A 20400-nucleotide genomic window follows, 5' to 3' on the forward strand; every position below is an offset into this window, starting at 1 on the left:
TGCATACCTATAATAATATGTTCACATCTTTATCTATATGAGTCCCAATTCTAATTGCAGTCAAGAACCTAGGGTGGCAGTGGAAGTTCCTCATTGCACAGGAAATTGTGAGGTACCAAACTCTTTAGTGGGACACGGGTGGTGCTGTGGGTTAAACCACAGAGCCTAGGACTTGCCGATCAGAAGGTTGCCGGTTCGAATCCCCACGATGGGGTGAGCTCCCGTTGCTCGGTCCCTGCTCCTGCCAACCTAGCAGTTCGAAAGCACGTCAAAGTGCAAGTAGATAAATAGGTACCACTACGGCGGGAAGGTAAACAGCGTTTCCATGTGCTGCTCTGGTTTGCCAGAGGCGGCTTAGTCATGCTAGCCACATGACCCGGAAGCTCCCTTGGCCAATAAAGTGAGATGAGCACCGCAACCCCAGATTCGGTCATGACTGGACCTAATGGTCCGGGGTCCCTTTACCTTTATTTACGTTTAAACTCTTTAGTATATTGGGCTGTCATTGGGCTGTCCCACTGGTGAAACCAATGAGAATTAGTGTAGTGTCCTAAATAGAAATTTGGACTGAGACCTGATCACTCATACTAACATCAGTCATGATCACTCATACTAACTTCCTTCAAAGTTGTTGATTAGATAAAAAATAAATAGGGTAACTCCATCTAGGACATAGGTTCTCAGAAGAAGGATGGGAAAGGATGAAGGGAAGGGAATGTAACAGATATGGGAACAGCTAACTCAGCACCTTCATGTGTGTTTCTTGGCAAAAATATAATTAGTATAAAGCAACAGCAAAGCAATATGTAGAGGTTTTTATGCACATTAAAGCCAACATTTCTGGGGATTTTTCTAAATAGTATTGTGGTTTTGCTTTGATTTTTGTTGTTCTAACATGATGCAAGTCTTCATTTGAGCAATAGCTTCGAAATCCAACATATGTTTAGATTTCAGAAGCTGCTACAGATAATGCATTGCCCCTGTGTATAGAGATGTGTTGGTTTTATAGCAATTTAAGTGGAAGCTTATTCTTTTTAGTGTGTTTGATGGAATAGTTTTACCACTTTGCATTACCATACATATGAAGGACCCTGGGAACATTTCCAAACAATATTTGTGTCGACATTTTTGAATTTTAAAATAGAGACGTGCAATGTTCCCAGTCTTCCAGTTCCTATAATATGAAGGCAGGTTTTATTATTCCATGGCAATGCATAGAGTGTGTAGAAGTTGTACAGCCGTTTGTGCCATATAACCACGGACTATCCCATCTGAGCTAACACAGTAATTAGATTAAGTGTAAGAGTGATGTTTGATGGCAAAAAAGTGCTGCTGTTTTTGAAGTCTCCTTTGTGCCGGGCAAATTATATCTCATTTCAGGCAGTGGTACTGTTAGCATTGGACTTCTGAGCAGAGGACTAAAGTACTTCTGCCCCGGATCTTGGAGGACTAGACTAGATAAGGGGCCCCACCAGGGATTGACTATTTTTGGTTTCGTTTGAGTTTATAACTTTATTCTAACAAGACTCCTGCCCTGGGACTCAGACAAGCTCTGGATGTGGCTGCCCACCTAGGCGAAACACCTAGGTACTAACTCTGTCCCTGCGCGTACTCTTGCAATACTTTTATAGGGCCTAATAATGCCATCCGTAATAGTATCAGGGCTTCATTCATCTTCTCATCTTCCAGTGTGATTTATGTCATCATCGGCCCATCACTGCCCATCTTCATGTTACATGGAGACCAGCCAGTCTTCACACAAAATGACAGTATCCATAACCAGTGAGAGAACATTTCAATTTGCCGGGACACACTCTGCAACTGACATTAAAGTGGCCATTGTGGAACAGAGGAACTTCATGAAACAGCTGTGATACAGTTCATTGAGGTTCTACCTCCTGGATATGTTGCTGTCCCCTCTCTCTCCCACATGTTACATGTTTGAATCCTTATGATGGGAACAGAACACTCTGACACAGAAAAACAGCACGCTACGAAGATTAAGGAGCATTCAAACCTGATGTTTCCTAACACCTAGAGTGGTATAGTCCAGAAAGGTTTTAGCACTGTATCCAGCTGAATGTACTATAAATGACAAAGAGTCTTGTGGCACCTTAAAGACTAACACGTTGATAATGGCATAAAAGTTTCTGAACTAAACCCACTTCATTGGATGCCCGTAATTAAATCTTCATAGGCAGTTGTATAAAGGAGAATTTTGTAAGGTTGGAGCTGAATGGCTAGGAGATGCAAAAAACATAGACAAAAAAACTGGCCTCCCCAACTCGGGAATGTTCATACCAAATTTGGCACCTATCAAGAGGCACCTGAGGTGCACAAACCACTTTACACAATATATATTTTTGTTTAGTCGTGTCCGACTCTTTGTGACCCCATGGACCACAGCACACCAGGCACTCCTATCTTCCACTGCCTCCCACAGTTTGGTCAAACTCATGCTGGTAGCTTCAAGAACACTGTCCAACCATCTCGTCCTCTGTCGTCCCCTTCTCCTTGTGCCCTCAATCTTTCCCAACATCAGGGTCTTTTCCAGGGAGTGTTATCTGTATATACACACATATTTGCCCCATTAGAGTTGGGGTTTTTGTACTTTGCAAACTTTGTAGCACCCCTGAGCTTACTGAGCCTTCTCTCTTGTTTCTCAGTAGCCCTGTTTTAGCTACATCGCTGATGTAACTGAGCAACTGGGTTTGCTGTTAAATAAATAAATAAATAAAGTAAAGGGACCCCTGACCATTAGGTCCAGTCGTGACCAACTCTGGGGTTGCGTCACTCATCTCGCTTTATTGGCCGAGGGAGCCGGCGTACAGCTTCCGGGTCCTGTGGCCAGCATGACTAAGCCACTTCTGGCGAACCAGAGCAGCGCATGGAAACGCCGTTTAACTTCTTGCCAGAGTGGTACCTATTTATCTACTTGCACTTTGACATGCTTTTGAACTGCTAGGTTGGCAGGAGCAGGGACCGAGCAACGGGAGCTCACCCCATCACAGGGATTTGAACTGCCAACCTTCTGATTGGCAAGTCCTAGGCTCTGTGGTTTAACCCACAGCGCCACCCGCGTCCCAAATAAATAAATAGAATGATGTTAAACAGGGTGTAAGATGGGCATTTCTTCTAGCATCTAAAAGGAGCATCCTGGTCTAATGAGATTCATGAAGCCTGTTACTTTCTATCAATGATAGATTTGGGGATAGATTTAAATAACAGCTTTCTTCCTCAGTTATTGAAGTTGGTGAGCATTTTGCAGCAATCATACTTTCAGAATTTGATATTTTCCAATTCTCATACAAAGTGACCTGATCAATAACGTAATGATTGGAACATAGTTATCCACCAGATTTCATTCTTCTCTGAATGTTGTGATGCAGTTCTTCGCAGTTTTCTTTTTGGAAGAAGGCACATAAGAATGTATTTTGAGGGAAAATCCACATTGAAATACTTGTTGAAAATACACAGAATTCCCAGCTCTACATTTCAGGGAGATGCAGGTGAATCTTTAACTCATGAAAAGAACGGCATCTTTCCTTTCCTCAGCCTGCCATCAAATGAATTAGAAGCCTAGAGTATTTTTTTAAAAAAATGGAATTGGCTAAGTATTGTAATTTTCTTGGTAGCCAGGTATTAACATATGTGTTGAAGCATGCATTTCTTTCGCAATGCCAAGTTTTCATAATGCACAGTAAGAGGTAGCAGCGGTGTGAATTCAGTGCAAAAATGAAAAATAAAAAGGTTACATTTGGCATTCTGGGCTTCTAGTTTTCAGCGGGAAAGGTTTCAGCGGGATTCTTTTCCATCCAGTGAATCTATGCTATTTCTTTTTCCCTTTTCTAATAACACTTGTTTAGTAAAATCTGTTCTCAACAGCAGGGATTGCACTAAGCCAGTAAACAGTCTGCTTAACATTCTATATTTTAAGGAATATTGTTCTAAATTTACTGTTCTACTTTGGCAACAGAAGTGTAGTAAATTTGTTTCCTGTAGCACCAGGTTAAGTCTGCTTATGCTACTTTGTTGATTATGGTGTAAGCACAATATGTTTGCTTGTCCCCAAGTATACAGAAGTTTGTTTGTTTTTTTAAAGAGCTTAGGAAATTAAAATGATACTTCTTGGTAATGCATATATAGAGTGTGCCGTCACCAACCCCATTTCAAGGTGACGTGAAACAACCATCACCACTCACAATTAGATGTGAAACATTCCAGCACACTTCTAGCTCGACAGAATTAGACTGATGCAATAGAGCACTACTAGAAAGCTAGGTGCTAAAATAAATGTGTGAATTTTAAAAAGGTACACAAATTGTAACTGTGCCTGCCTATTCAACCCTTCCTGGTCCTTAGGGGGTGCAGATGGAGGGGATTCCGCCAGCCCCCTCCCTTCAGGCATCACCTCTCCCCCAGTTCCTGGTGCATCCTGTCCTTCCATCTCCACCTCCTGCCTTGCACCCTGCACCTTCTCCCCCATCTCCGACTGCTCAGATCCCTCCCCATCCTCCAGCTCTGTCTCCTGCCTTGTGGCAGGCACAAAATCCCATAAATTGCTGCCCCCTTCTTCTGAATCAGCCTTGGGCCCATCTACCTGTTTCACCCACTCCTTGGAGCCCTGCCAGTCCCTTCCAGTTGGTTCCTTGCAGGAAATGTATTTGAGCTTGTTCCTAAGCTCCTGAAGGTAATAGGGCCCTTTATATGTCCAGCTGTCCTTTGTCAACAACAAATTGTCACTGTTTTTTTGTGTTGAATGTATGCTATATGGTAATTTATGGACCTAATAGGTATCTAAAGCCATTTGCACATAACAAATAGGAGCCTACACAACACAAAACACTGTTGCTGTATGTGGGTTTTATTTTATTTGTTTTGTATCTTATATTTTGGAAATATACATCCAGGGTTTCTTTCCCCTTTAAATTTCTTGTGGCCCCCAAGAGAGTGGGGCCCTAAGCTATAGCTTGTTTAGCTTATACGTAAATCCGGCACTGAGTAGAATTGCTGGTGGCCAGCAAGTCTCTCCCCCGCTCCCTGCCCTTAATATGAATCTATTTGCTTGTGTCTTTCTTTTCCCCTTCACCTTAAAAGCTTCTGTAACATATTGTGATGTATTTGACAGTAATGGTCCAGAACCAGCAAGCCTTGAAATGATGACCTGTTCTTCACCTCAGGTTTCCTGGCATTTGCTACTTTTAGGCCATTCAAAGTACACGACTAGCTCTCATGCGTCACTGTTGCCTTTTAACACTGATGTTGCTGCTTTGTAGACTGTGCGTAGTATCATTTTGCTCACTGTCGACGCTCATCTCATTATGCCCTTGCTCTATTGCTTTCCTGTTGATGGCATTTCATTGGTGAAATAAGTGCTTCTTAAAGTAATTGCATTCCTTGACAATGTTTTTCTTGGCTGATATCCAGCTGTCATAGAGTAGACCCATGGAAGGAGAGAGAGAGAGAGAGAATGCAATCTGAATTTCAAAGGTTTCCATCAGAAGGATGTTTTTTTATGAGAAAGGTCACTTAAACATGTGATGTCACTTGCATTAGGTTCACTGTACCACATACTATTGCTGCTCTTAATAGATCTCTCTTGGAAAAACATTATTCCTCTGATTTTCTAGGTTGAATAGTTGATATCAGTACACAGTCCCATGATACAGTCTGAAGGCACACAAGTCCTCCACTTTGCTGAAGCTAAACTTGTCTCGGACTGATCAGTTGGGAGCCACGAGCATGTCACCTTTGGTTCCATGATGGTAGAAAGGTGGAATATAGATGTACAGAAATAAATAAAACAATGCACTTGTTAGTAGTAAACCACTGTAGTATTCTGATGGCATAGCTTCACTACAGACTTATATAGCTTTGATACCAGTTTAACTGTGATGACTTTTCCCGCCCCCTAATAATTATGGAAAATGTATTTCATTACATTACATTCATTGAGGAAGGTCCATCGCTCAGTAGAACATTTGTTTTATATGCAAAAGGACCCATGTTCATTCTCCAGTATCTCTAGGTAGGGCTGGGGAGGATCCCTTCCCAGAAATTATGGAGATCTGCTGTCAGAGTAGACAGTATTGAACTAGATCAGTGTTTCCCAAACTTGGGTATCCAGCCGTTTTTGGACTACAACTCCCATCATCCCTAGCTAGCAGGCTCAGTGGTCAGGGATTATGGGAATTGTAGTCCAAAAAACAGCTGGATACCCAAGTCTGGGAAACAGTGATCTAAATGGATCAGTGGTCTGACTCATTTAAAGCAGCTATGACTTATAACTCACTTTTCATTTCCAAGGGAAGGCCAAAGCCGCTAACCACCAGAAAACAACAAAATTAACACAAAATAGGGCATGTGTCAAAATACAAAACAAGTGCAATTTGTTGGTGGTGTTCTTTAGCAATATCCAGTCCCATACCATACCCCTATAGAAGAGAGGGAGACAACAGAATATATAGCATACTGGTTTTGAGATGGGATAATGTTGGGGCTATATGTCCAATGAAATAAATCAATAGAACGACAGTTTCCCGATGTTTCCTGGGAAGAGGAAATGATTGTCGGGCCAGTTTAGGTCTGCAGTGCAGATATGCCCTGATAGCTGAGAACCTTGCTTTCATTTCTAGCCTTTGCACTTTCATGGACACCTTCTTTCAGTTTAATTTCATGCCTTTTGCCCAACCTGGCCCATGACCTGTGTTGTTTGAATCTCATTTAGAAGAAAACTAAATCAGCCACTGGCCACAACATTTGACTTGCTAGCAATATTGTTGCCTGTCATGCTGGTTTATTTCCTTTCATGGAAGGGTTGCTTCCTTCCTGTTTGTCGAATGCCTACATATGCATCTTCCTGCTTTTTCCATCTGCAGTCTGATTTTATTTTTTTAAATAAAGGAATTCCAATAATGCATCCGAAGTGAAACTTCTGTAGTGTTGTTTTGTGTGAACAGAACTATGAAATTTTATGGCCATCTGTTCCTTCACTAAAATAAAGAGACGCCTGACAGGAGCTTCAATAAAGGGCTTAAAAGAATCAGACGCTAACAAAACGGGCTTAACACACAGGGAGCTGTTCACATTTCTGTGCATATAATATCTTTGGATGCATTAGCTTGTTTACCCTGCAAACTTAGACTATGTTATTAAAAATATTGCACATGATAGAGGGGCATTGACTTTCATTACTTGGATGTAATTATCTTGCACTGTGTGAAGCTGCCTTTTCTTGTCAGGAGCAAAGGAAAAGCACAAAGTCTATTATAACATCTCTTTTGATGTTTTTATAGGATATAATGAAAGATGAATGTTCGGCGCTGAAGCTTCAGTTGAAGGAGAGAGATGAACTCATTTCCCAACTGCGCGAAGAGCTGGTAAGCGAGAGGCAATGCTTGTTTTCTTTTGGAACTTGCTCGTAACTGACAAGGTCACTCGCTGGGACCAAGTAAATAAATAAATAAAGTTGGTGGTACCTGTTACAAAGCAGATAGCTTGGACCCTCTTAATCATTCACTTCTGATTCATGCAGGTTTTATGACCCTTAATATCTGGGGACTTGCCAGCCTTTGAAAGGGCTACTTACTACCTGGACACATAAATAGTAGTTGTTCTGCTTTAGAAGATTGTGTTTGACAGTTGTCTTGCAGCATCAAGATGCATTAATCAGTGGTGAGAAGAAAGCTGCAACTCTCTGCAGCTCCTGTACGGCAACAGTTCTGATGTGGCTGTGCATGCGGATCTAGTGGTGAAATACAGTGGTGCTTCCTGGTGAAAAAGTTGTCCAGCAAAACGTATAAGCATGCTTTTATTTTCCCTGTTTCCACACATTATTATCTTTCTTTGGGCTTGGATTCAGACTTTGCCGTGCTTAGAGCATACCCAGTGATATCAATGGCACTGGAATTAGTCATGATTCCATTGATTTCAATAGGTCAGCACTAAATCTGGATCTGTTGTATCATAAGCAGTACATTTTAAAATGAATATAAATTGACTTCGGTTAGGGTTACCACACTGGACAAATGTGGAGGGTCTTGGGCACTGGCTGCTTTTCACATCAGGGCAATTCCCCACTAAGCAGCCATGAGCTTGCATGGTGTTGCATGAGCTTCCAGGGCTCACGGCCAACTCTCAGTGCCTAAGGGCAATGGTAGGCAAGCTCCTACTGTTAGTGCCAACTCTTGGGGTTCCTTTTCATTTTGTCTCAGCAGAGTTCCTCAGAAAGTCTTCATCTTTGCAGCAGCAGCAGCAGCAGCAGCAGCAGCAGCAGTCCAGCCCTCTCTTGGTGAATTCCCTTGACAGGAATAAACACCTCACCCATTCACTCTTAAAGTCTTCATTATTTACAAGCTGCATTGCACTACTGGTCTACATATAGAATAAGAAACAGAACTATATACAGATTTCTGCTCTCTTCAGCCATCCAGCCAGAGAGACAGGCTTTCAAACTTTCACATATTATTTCAGCCACTGACCATCATTCACACACGCACACACACACACACACAGAGAGAGAGAGAGAGAGAGAGAGAGAGAGAGAGAGAGAGAGATGGTCTCACCCTGCCACATGCCCCAACTGTTCAAAGTCATGCTTCAAGGCTTGATACAAGTTTGGCAATACACCTACCACCAATACACTTTTGGCAATACACCAACACCTACCACCATGGTTGGTTACCACATTGTGGAGATCAGTGAGTTTCTCTTAACAGGCAAGCTCATCAGGCATGGACCAATTAATTTATTCCCATTTGTGCTCTCTGAGTAGCTGGTGTGGGGTGTTGGAGGACTCCTTAGGCTAGTGTGTGATGTGGTGTGAGAGTCTACAGCTACAGGGGGAGTAAACAGCAAAATATATTACCAGCAGACGTGTGGCTTTCACAGAGGATATTTGAGTGTTACCTCTAATTTGTGACCATACATAAACTTAACTGGCTATTTGGTTTCATCCTACATCTACAAAATATACATATACAGGATCTTTCTATATACTGTTTTAATACAGAGGTGTGTGTGCACGCCCGTAAACAATTTTCTATGCAAATTAATTCGGACTTCATTCATATTATGCGCGCACACAGAAAAAGTTCTTTGCAAGGATGAAAAGAGACTTCCCTCTACAATAAATACTGGTTATCTGTGTTCTGTTTTCAAATGTGGATACATTAAGGAATGATATATGGTGTAATTAGTATATAAAATTAAATGACAAAATGGAATACGGAGAGCATCCAGCTTTTGTGCATTGGTGGAGCGGCGATACAACATCAGTCTTGTCTGAGGCATATATTACAAAGTGGCTGGCGATGTTTGTCACTGCAGAATTATACTCTGTTGTTACAGTGAGCTTTGGCTTCCTTGGCATTGGTATCTGCTCATTGGGTAGAGAATCTGTTGTTTGTCACAGGCATGAGAACACGGTGCCAGAGTTTCATATTAGGCAAAAACCACATGGCTAAGGCCTGAAGGCGCATGAGCTCACCACTTTGCTGATGCTAAGCAGGTTTGAGTCTGGTCAGTGCCTGGATGCTGACTGCCTGGGAGCCACATGTATGCCACTGGACTGACTGATTGATTGTGCCCCCCCTCCCAAAAAAAAATTAATGTGACCCAGAGTGACTTATAAAGTGAAACAAAAATTATAACTAAGTAGGTTTTGATACCTTAGGAAAGCTTTTTTCAACCATGGGTCCCCAGATGTTGTTGGACTACAACTCCCATCATCCCTGACCACTGGCCCTGCTAGCTAGGGATGATGGGAGTTGTAGCCCTGCAACACCTGGGGACCCACGGTTGAGAAAGGTAGCCTTAGGATCTATGAAGGATGAAAGGTGGGATAGAAATGTAAGAATTTGTTTATAAAATCCGGGGGGGGGATCATTGCTTGTTATTGAAAAGTTGCTTTTCATCCATAAGCCTCCCTAAGCAGGATACAGCAAAACAAGAGAGGATGACAATGTATTTAATGAATATCATGTTAAAGTAAAGGGGAAATGATGCAGAACATATCAGATGCTACAAAGCATTTGTTTGTTTAATTGCTGTATTTATTATTATTTTTTCTGTTTTTATATGAGAAGCTTTGAAAGGTATATAAATAAAGAAAAGTCAGATTTAAATATATAAAGGAATAAACACTCACACACTGTGTGTGTGTGTGTGTACGTGTGCGTGCATTAACCAGTTGGCATAGAGAAAATGAGTTCTAAAAAATAGAAGCCATCACTAAGAAGGCATTCTTATTATCTGATGTCAGTTTAGCCTCCTAACTTGGTAGAACCTGACAGTATGTGTTCAATCAGGGGAAAGAGGAAGATGTCAAGTGCAGAGCACTTATGGCTTTAAGGTCAGAATGGGCACCCTGAACCTGAAAAAATGCTGAAAGTCATTGGTGTATTGACCTGAAAGTCAAGAGGTAGTTGCAATGTATTTCTTCTAAGCAATGCCAGAAAACAAACAGACCTATGTTTTCTGGACCAGGTAAAGCTCAATAAAAGATTCTTCTATAAGAGTGGCAAAAGAAAACTTAATGCTACTCAGTGGCCTTGCAATAAAATTCAACATTTCATGTGTTGATACTTGTTAGTGTGATAGAGGGAGGCTGATGGGGACTGTTGAACTCTATGGCTCATAGAATCAACACACCTTACTGAAATACCGAAACAAATACGGATTTCATGCAGAAAAGTGTTTCATTTGGACTATTCCTTAACACTGTGATTCCTGTACTGATTTTTCACCATAATCACAAACATTGTGGCATTTGTGGTTTCCTTTATTCCACATCAGATTCTTTGTTTGTCCAGCGAGTTCAGTATTGTCAGTTTTGCCTGCCAGTGACTCTCCAGTATCTCGGCACAGAAAAGGCTTTCCCATCAACCTGTTACCAGATCCTTCAAACGAAAGATACCAGAGATTGAAACTGGAACTTAAGGGTGCCTCTCAATGTGCATGGTTGAATTAGCCCCCCCAGGATTCCTTTGGAGCAATAGAGGTGCCACAGGCAATGGCAAGTGACCCATTAGACTACATGCTGCTCTAGCTGCGCTTCTAAAACAGATTCCACTCCTAAATTACCCCCTAGATTCCTTGAAAAAGGAGCTGGCTTTGCATCACAAAATAAAATTATGGGAGGAAATGTATGCTGCAGCCAATTAGATTCTGAACATTTAATAGATTCTACAGGAACTGCCATAGCAGCTGGGGAATATTGTGGGTGTCACTGCCTTAGCAAATAATGTTGAGAAGTTGCACATTGCAAGGGCTATTAGAGAATAGGCATCACTAGACCTACACCCCTGTAGGGGACCTATACTCATTCTCCAGAGAGATTTGATCCTGCCCTTCATCCTCTTTGCTGTAGCTGTCTCTGCTCACCTGCAGTCTCTGGGCATGCAGTCAATAACTAGAGTGAGATACTGCATCGCTGTCTACCTGCAGTCCCTCCATGTGGTTTGGGCCCAGGGAGGGAGGAGAAATAAGTAGGCAGGGGTAACTGGGAGAGGAAGAGGGAGGACACAACTGGAGGAACCTCCAAAACATGGAGCCAGCTCTGATTGCTACGGCAGTATATTGGCTGAGAAGTAAAAAGCCACCAGGTGTTGCTGGAATCGAGCTGGATACACTCCATCTCCTTTTGCAGAACATGAAAACCAGGTCCCTCACACTGACAGGAGGAGGTAAATGAGATCTTTCTGCCTGAAACCTGGTCTATAGAGAATATGCATCGACTGCAGCTGCTTCTTATGAGAAGCTTAATAAGTCAAGACAAGCTGTTGGAACATATGCAGTAGGCTGGGAGGTCCTAGGATTAATCTTAGGTGATTAAAAAGATGGCAGGCATTAACATCTTTTAACTTGGCAATTTATCAGAGATCATGGGTATTAAAAATATTGGATAAGTTTCTCTTGAGAGTATATACGATAATCTCAGGCTTACCGTTCCCCCCAACCTTACAGTATGCTGAGGGTAAAATTTTCGTTTAAAACAGTTGGTCAATTGGCCTTTGTACTACTGGCATTTTGAGCTATTTAGTATTGGAGTTGCACATGGCTGAGTGTCATAAAATTCAACATATACTATGCTGGACGATTAACATGGACTTTTCCAAACTAATCAGGTCTTTGTGTGTGATATTTGGGACCAAATTCTCACTGGTGCTAGCAAATCTAGTTTACACTAACTGTACCTCTACTTCTCTGTAGCTTTATTAGTTTTAATATTTGTTAGAACTGAAGATTGTAAAAACATGGAAAATATGTAGGTACATGTGCTTTGAAGCAAGGTAGATAGAAATAGAAAAGTAGTTTTAATTCACCTCCAAATACATCTTACAATTGAATTAAATTTCACGCCCTTGAAACTTTAATGGCATGATAATCTCTGTTTGATAAGAGTAACTGTTGTACGCAAGAAAATCATATTGTGCATTCATCTTTTTGATAATTCCTTACTTGTTCTGCATTCTATTATAATTTTTGATCTTATTTCACGTTGGCTATTTTATGATCGGATATTAGAGGTCCATGGATGATTTACATAAGAAGAGACAGCTGTAAGTACTTTCAAATCTTCTTTCTTCCTCATATTTAGGAAACATCTGAGCAGAAAAGAAATAGATTAGGTGTACTTAAACATTATTAAAGTGTCAGATTCCTTTCCTTCTTTTTACAGGGAGAATTAATTGCACGTATTCCAGAAAAAGGCTTATCTCAGCAGTAATTACTCTTCAAGTCAACTCAGCAAGGCAGCTGTAGAGTGTGAAAATGACAGTATCCAATGATACACAATGTGGATTAGCCTCCCAATATCTCGCACTCTCTGAAGCCTTGATGAAAAGCTGTCAGCAAGATAGAATCTTTAATATTCCCTTGCACTTGTGGAGGTGATTCTGCATATTAGTTTAAGTCTCTATCACAAAGTGGCGTCATTTTGCACCACTCGGTGCCGGATGCAGATAAATGATTGTTGTGGCACCGCTGCAGGAAGAGGTTTCTGGTCTGACGCTGATTCCCTCAGACATGATTTGCATGGGAATAATATGGCAGGAGTTGAATGTGTCGGCAATAAAACTCTGTCCTTAAGTGTCTCCATCTAGAGATCTTACAATGTGACTTAAAACCCCTTTAATAATAATGCACCACATATGCTTGTCTTATGTTAAGGTGTCACCGGTAGACGGCTAGCTTCAGGAGATATGCACGATTTTACTGACAGGTCTCCTTGCAGATTTAGATAAATATGACCTGGCTTTACTTTGAAAGTGCCTTCATCTTTCTGTCACACTGAGGAAATGGTGAGCGAGCTGCGTGCAGATGAATGGGGTGGAGAGGCATGACATGTCTCTCTTTATTTCCTGATAGTTCAAACCCTATTATTAGATTCTGTTCGGAAATTGCTCACTGTATTACTTTTTCACGCTAGAACAAATAAATAATTTATGACTTCCTTTTTATCCCACCCTTCTTTCTTTGTACCCCCTCATTTTACCCTCTTATTTTACCCAACCTTTTGAGGTTGTTTAAGGTGAAAGAGAGTGACTCGCGCAAGATCGCCCACTGAGCTTAGTGGCTGAATGGGGATTTGAATCCGGTCCTCTGAAGTCCTAGTACCCCAGTACACCATTCTGGTGTTTCAGTTTTCTTCTTCTTCCTCACTACTACTTTACAATCTGCATTAACCCAGTTTTATATATGAGAAAGTGAAGCTGTGATCTAATGACTTGCCCATGGCTATTCATTCAGCCCATGGGTTGGATCTCAGCCACATTTGCTTGTGTCTGAGGAGTTCTGCATCCTGGCATGTTGGCTCCACATACTGTAGGAGCTGGAAGTAAGCAGGGTACAGAGAGATAGTGGTGGTTTTCAGGATCAGTGTGAATGCATCCCTGCTTGCTTCAAATGAAGTTTAATCTACAGTTCCCCAAGTTTAAGAGTACAAAAACCTATGTGACACTGATTATAATAATAATGCTGATTGCTTCCTATTAACACTAACATGTCTGCATCCAAGCTTTTGTGCACTTCCATTAGACTTTGTGACACACACAACACATCCTGGGGCTTTATTTGTGATGCTTGTGGAGGAGTCAAAAAAGGCCTGTGAATTCACATACAATGTTAAACCCAGAGTTTATTTATCTCTGCTTTATTAGAAGTGCAACTTATCTGAACACCTTTCTGCAATTTTGGATGCATGCAATTTACTCCTAATTTCAAATTGTTGCATTAAGCGCCACAGGATCTATTCCAAACATAGGGGCTTTGACACAGGAAGCAGGCTTGGTTAGATCTGAACCTTATTTCCATACAAATGTAAATATTTTTTTATCAGTGTTAAAATATGAGGGTATTCTATGCAAAGATAAATCATCCCTGAGGAGATGTAATACTGCAATACTGTTGGCCTTAGGGATGGGAGAAAATATGATAAAGCTGTAGAGAAAATTAGAAAGTGATTTTGGCCTCCCTCTAAATGGGTTTCCTGACAAGCACTGGAATATTCATTAGAAACTGATGATACCATTTCACAAGGAATTCTTCCTCCCTAATAGTCTCTTTTTCATAATGTATTATTTCCAAAATTGGTTGCTATTTTGTTTCTGTTTCTTCATAGTATATAAATAAATAATCTCCATGACAAATGGAGCTGCTTGAACAATAACGATACAAAGGGAACAACAAGAAGTATTTGTATTTCTCTATAAATTTGACTATGTGCTGCATTGTGTAAATCTGTAATTTTCTTCAACCTGAAAAGCCCTGGCTGGGGCACACATTTTACTACTTACAGACTATGGTCTGGTGGGAAAGAACCAGAGGGAGTTTTTGCATTCATCTGTCTTGGAAGACAGTGCACTTTGGGGGTGAAGTCAACCTGTTGGAAGGTTGCAGTGCCTGCTTTGGCTGTAGAGACCGATACAGGATCCAGTGGCGTAGCGTGGGGGGTGCCAAGGGTGCCGGCCGCACTGGGCGCAACATCTGGGGGGGCGCGAGTCCAGAGGGAAGGGACAAGTTCCTTCCTCCACCGGGCTCCCCGCAGCCACCACCAGCCTTGCGCCCTAGCGCGCCCCCCCCCCGCCGCCACTGCGGCTGCGCTCCACTCACTGCTCGCAGGAGGAGCAGCTGCTGCAGCAGCGCCGACGCAGCCACCGACGCCTGGCCGGCACGGGCAGCCTTCGCACCCTGACGCGCCGCCGGGCCTCGCCGCGCCCTGCGCTCCCCAAAAACCTCCGAGAGGAAGCCGGTGGGCGGGCGAGGCCCGGCTAAGCCTCTCGCCAGCGGGTTAAGGGGCTTTCGGTTTTAAAAGGATTAGCTTGGGAAGGGGCGGGGGGGGCTGCTCGCCGGCAAGCGCCTGCTCCACGTTTCCAAAGGCGCTCGCCATCCGAGGGACATGGAGCGCTTGCAAGGAACGGGCTCCGTGGAGCAGGTTAGGAAGAGATCCCTTCCCTGGCAGGCCGCCGGCTTCGCCAGCTGTTTCCCATTCACGATCAGGAGGAACTTCAGGCTGCTTTCAGCTTTGGTAGAGGGAATCTAAGCAAGGGGATGGAGCCGGTGCCCTGAGGAAAGACGGCAGCATTGGGTTTGTTTTTAGTTTAGAGAAAAGGCAAGCAAGAGGCGACAGGAGAGAAGCCTGCAAAACTAAGGCATGGCAAGGAGAGAGTGGACAGAGAGGAAAGTTTTTATCCCTCTCTCTGTACAATATAACTCGTGGGCATCCAGTGAAGCTGAACGTTGGAACAGTGGCGTAGCGTGGGGGGTGCCAAGGGTGCCGGCCGCACTGGGTGCAACATGGGGGGGGGGGCGCTCGCACTTGGGTGCTAAAATCCACGGTTTAGGGGGTGCAAATTACTTGCCTTGCCCCGGGTGCTGACAACCCACGCTACGCCACTGACAGGATCCAGGGTGTTTTTGACTCTGACTCTGGAAAAGGGAATCTTACAATATCCTATATTCTGTGTGCAGTGATGGGACCCTGTTGTGTTATTGTAGAGCATAAGCAAGTGTGCACACAAGGCAGTGTGCAGGTACCCAGAGCATAGATCATGGCTGCTTCACTCCTTCCCTGGTCTTGCTACTGCCTCACTACCCAGAACTAAAATTGGTTTGGTTTAACATTTTGAGAGGTTGTAGTGCTGCAAACCTATGTACAGTTGACTCGGGGGGGGGGGTAAGTCTCATTGAACTTGGGGGGGGGTGTTTCTACTTAAAACCATACAACACAATGGATTACATGGGATACATGTTAATCTTTTGTTCTGTTAAAGCTCCTTGGAACATGGTTGATCATTAAGGTCTGTGAGCTGAATGGATCATTAGCTACATGTCCTTCCAAAATCTTTAACTCAGTAGTCATTTCAGCTATTGAACAGGGTTAGCAGGGATTGTTTTGGAGTTCCTTAATAACCAGCTGAATATGTCTCTCTCTAAGGGAGTTTAGAAACAGACATTTGGACCTATATATGTATTGGGTATTCTTTGTGGTTCCTTCAGGTTTATGGTTTGTCTTATAAATGACATGACAGGAGAGACAGTTAGTATTACATTCAAAATCATGAAACTAATTGATGATTTATTTATTTTTTAAAAAACAACTTAAGTGATTTGCAAACTGCATATATAGTCAATCAGCCTTCTAAGCTACAATCCTAAATCCATTAGGCCATGTTGAATACTTCTGCATAGGCTGCGCTGTCCTGTATATTAAACTGATTTTGAGGTTTCCTCTCCTTGGATAATTGGACTTCATGCAATTTTGATTTTCTAGTGTACATCAGTTTGTAATAACTTAATAACAATCTATGATCATTTTCTGAAAATCTGATTAAAGAGCATCAGATCCTGCTTACTAATTTTTAATTGGGTACTACATAGACTTTATAAAGCAGGACAAAGCCTGAGCCACTGGCTAATGGCAAATTATGAGATCATCTTGCTAATTTATTAGCTTTATGCATTTGGTTGGGTTTGTCTGGGGCATTAGCCTTTGATGTTGCATTAATTCTGTTCTCCAGGGCTGCGGAGAAGCAGCAGCCAATGGATATGCCGCTCCAAGACCTCTCTGAGCAAGGAGATGGAGTGAGACCACATTGTTTTGCATTAAATTTTGCTGTATCATTTAATAACTCTGGGATCAACTTAGAATGGTCACAATGAAAGAATAAGTATTTGCTAGCAAATGCCCATAATAATGACAGGTGGGTTGCCATTACAACTGAAGGGTTATATGTCATCTTGGAGTGGGGGAAATGGGGGAGCAATCTGTAGTAGTCCTGTTGGTGCTATTGAGAGCTTTCCTTCCAGTGCAAAGAGCAGAAGTATTGTGTATCTAGAGGGACCCCCAGATTGGACCATAGTGGGAATGAAGGACTCCTCTCCCTATAATGAGGTCTTGACAAAGTTCACCCCAAGTACTGTATACTTCTTTAGACATATAATAAAATCATATAACTGCTGAGCAATTATTATCATGTCCTGTGAGCAAGCCCCACTGAACACACTTACTTCTAAATAAACATGCTTAGGATGCTGTTGTCATTTATAGATGCTTGTTTTATTTATTTGTGTTGCATTGCAGCCTATCCCAGAATACAACCAGGTCTGCCATGACTAGCAAGCATCACTGGGCAGCTGCTGAAGCAGTAGCAAAGCTTCTGTTGTTGTGCAAAGAATGTGGAGCAGAGAACTTGACAAAACTCTCTGCTGCCCCATGTAAAACCCCCAACTCCCAGTAATTAGAATTGCTGAAAAAAGTGCTATTAGTCTGCAGCCTTTCAGAGTCAAAACTAAAAATGCAGACAGAATGGATCAACCTAGCACTTTTTTTGCCAGGTTAGCTAGGGCAAATTTATAGGACCGGCCAGTAAGAACAACATAACATTCCTGTATCTCTTCTTTTCATCCAGACGAGTGTTGCTAATGCATACACTTAATGGGAGGGCTGTTAATAAATCACTGGACCTGCTTCAGGTCTGGGTCTTATCTATCAAACATGGAATTTAATTCTCTGGAGAAGAGTTTGCCCCATCTTGTTTAATTTATGAAAATAGTATTCATCCCTAAAGGGACAAAGATATTTGCTTTCTTTCTCCCTGTGGTTTTTGAAACAGTGGGAGGACGTGGCTCATCAACACTCTTCTGCCAAATTTCTTAATAAATTGTGTTTTTCTATCTCTACCGCTATTTGATCTTTATTTGCCCTAGGAAGTGTTAATAACACTGCAACTTTCTTTCTTGCCCTCAGTCATAACACCAGTTGCTATACAATCTTTAACCAAGTTAGTGTGATTAAACTTAGGGCTCCATGGGAAATGTTCATGGGAAATGGTGGTGGTGGTGTGAAAAGGGACTTGGGGGTTGACTTTAAGCACTCTCCCAAAGCCCCCTAACCTGTTTGGTTTGGTTGCAGTTCACTCTTCTGCTCTGCCTCTCTTGATAGCTTCTTCTTCTCAGCTATGTAATCCAGGCAATCAGGGGCCACACAGCCTATATATTGACACCATACACTATCTGCAAATCAAATTTAGCTATGTGAAAATATGACAAAACCACACCAGAATGAGGACAGCACTTCTTCCCTTCATTCTTTATGAGCACCAATTGCTGAAGCAGGGATGACATGTTTCATATCTATGTGTGTAATGTGTGCCTCCCTATTTTAGCTCAGTCCTTAAAAAATGAAAATCCTGTACGTAAAGACAGTTGTGGAGAAACAGGTCAATTGTCCATTAACTAAAAAGCCCATTAGCTTGCAAAATGATATCCTTCACTGTACAAATGAGGGAAAGACAGAGAGTTTTGACCCTGTTGGACTTAGGCTGCCCATTCTGCATTCATAGCAGGGATGGGGCTGAATATAGAATTGAGAAGTTTAGAAGGTCTCACCTCATTATGAAGCAGCACCGAGGCCTTCAGAATTCAGGTCCAGTTCATGCTGGGATTGTCGCATCCCTAGCCTGTTTCCCCTGCTTGTCCACATCCTTTCAAGTTAGGTGCAAATAAAACACCTTGTCTTCAGGAAAAGAAAGAGGAAACTGGTGGTGTTGAGGACTGGCTAGAGACAGCAGAGGGCATCTTAATCCCACGTGCTTCATTATTATTCTAAAATGATAAGCTTAAGCATGCTTAGAAACATAATTTCCAGTTAAGAGACACTTCTGCACCACCAGTTATGATTCCTTGATGTTCCTTTACTTAAAAACAGGAGGGGGAGGGAGCTGACATAGAAGAGCACATTTCACCCAATTTGTCCTTGTGTGCTTTCTTGGAAAAGCCTAAGAGCTACAAAGGTGTCTTGTGGGCATTCTCTAAGAAAGCTGAGAGAAACATTAACACACACAATGAACAGTTTCTAAGGCCAGCCAGTGGGAGTGTGCCCATCGCTATTTCTGAGGAAATATATATAGTGTCATATAGATAGATAGAAAGAAAGAGAGAGGGGGGCATCAAGGAATCGTAGAATGCTGAAAGTTGTTTGGCTGGTTTTAGTCCTGGGTGAAGAATGCCTGCAGGACACAAAAGTAGGTGGTCTTCCTTTCAGTGACCAGTGGGAGCTACTATTCCCAATCCCCATACAACACTTCTGTAGCAATGCTACATCACAACATACTTAAATTTCAACTAGCACATTGTGGGAAGAAGAAACCATCCTGTCTGGTCCCTGATTGCTGTAGTAAAAAGAAATGCACTATTGTAAAAAAGAAAAGAAAAAGGCAACGCTGCCTCACTTTTACTGGAAAGACCCCAAGCTTCTGAATATCTTAAAACTTAGACTTTTTCCAGGGTCCTAGTGAGTTTCACCCCACATTTATCCACCATTTTCCTCTCCAAATACCTCCACACCAGGCATGTGGTTTGTGTCTGTGTCTAATCTGCTATATATGTCATCATATCACCCTCATGAATCATAGAATTGTGAGTTGGAAGGGACACCAAGGCTCCTCTATTCTATCCCGCTGCAATACAAAAATCTCAGCTAAAGCATCTGTGACAAATGGCCATCTAACCTCTGCTTAGAAACCCCCAGTGAAGGAGAGTATACAGGCTCCCAAGAGGGTCTATTCCCCTGTCAAACAGATCTTCCTGATATTTTGTCAGAATATTTTGAAACTTGGAAGCATTGGTTTGGGTCTTGCCCTCCGAAGCAGGAGAAAACAAGTTCCTGCATCTTCCATGGATCAGGCCTTGAGATATTTGAAGATGGCTATAATATCTCCTCTCAGTCTCCTCTTTAACAGACTAAACATACCAAACTCACTCAACCATTCCTCATAAGGAATGGTTAGCTTCCCGGCCTCTGATCATCTTGTTTGTCCTCCTCTGCATGCATTTCAGCTTGCCAGTATTCTTAAATTGTGGTGCCCAGAAGTGGACAAAGTGCTTCAGGTGTGGTCTGAC

The 20400-nt window shown here is 42.3% G+C and overlaps 1 protein-coding gene across 6 annotated transcripts in view; it reads left to right on the top strand.

Moving 5' to 3' along the window:
- The window catches only part of CCSER1 (coiled-coil serine rich protein 1), a 726914-nt gene that overhangs the window by 364717 nt on the left and 341797 nt on the right, over positions 1-20400 (top strand). For all 6 annotated transcript variants that reach the window (XM_082236373.1, XM_082236372.1, XM_082236374.1 and 3 more), the window contains one exon: positions 7296-7379. In XM_082236373.1, the coding sequence (XP_082092499.1) occupies positions 7296-7379 (84 nt within the window). The remainder of the gene's footprint in view (positions 1-7295; positions 7380-20400) is intronic.

Source organism: Podarcis vaucheri (genome assembly GCF_965113315.1).
Source record: "Podarcis vaucheri genome assembly, chromosome: 9".
NCBI classification, from domain to species: Eukaryota; Metazoa; Chordata; class Lepidosauria; order Squamata; family Lacertidae; genus Podarcis; species Podarcis vaucheri.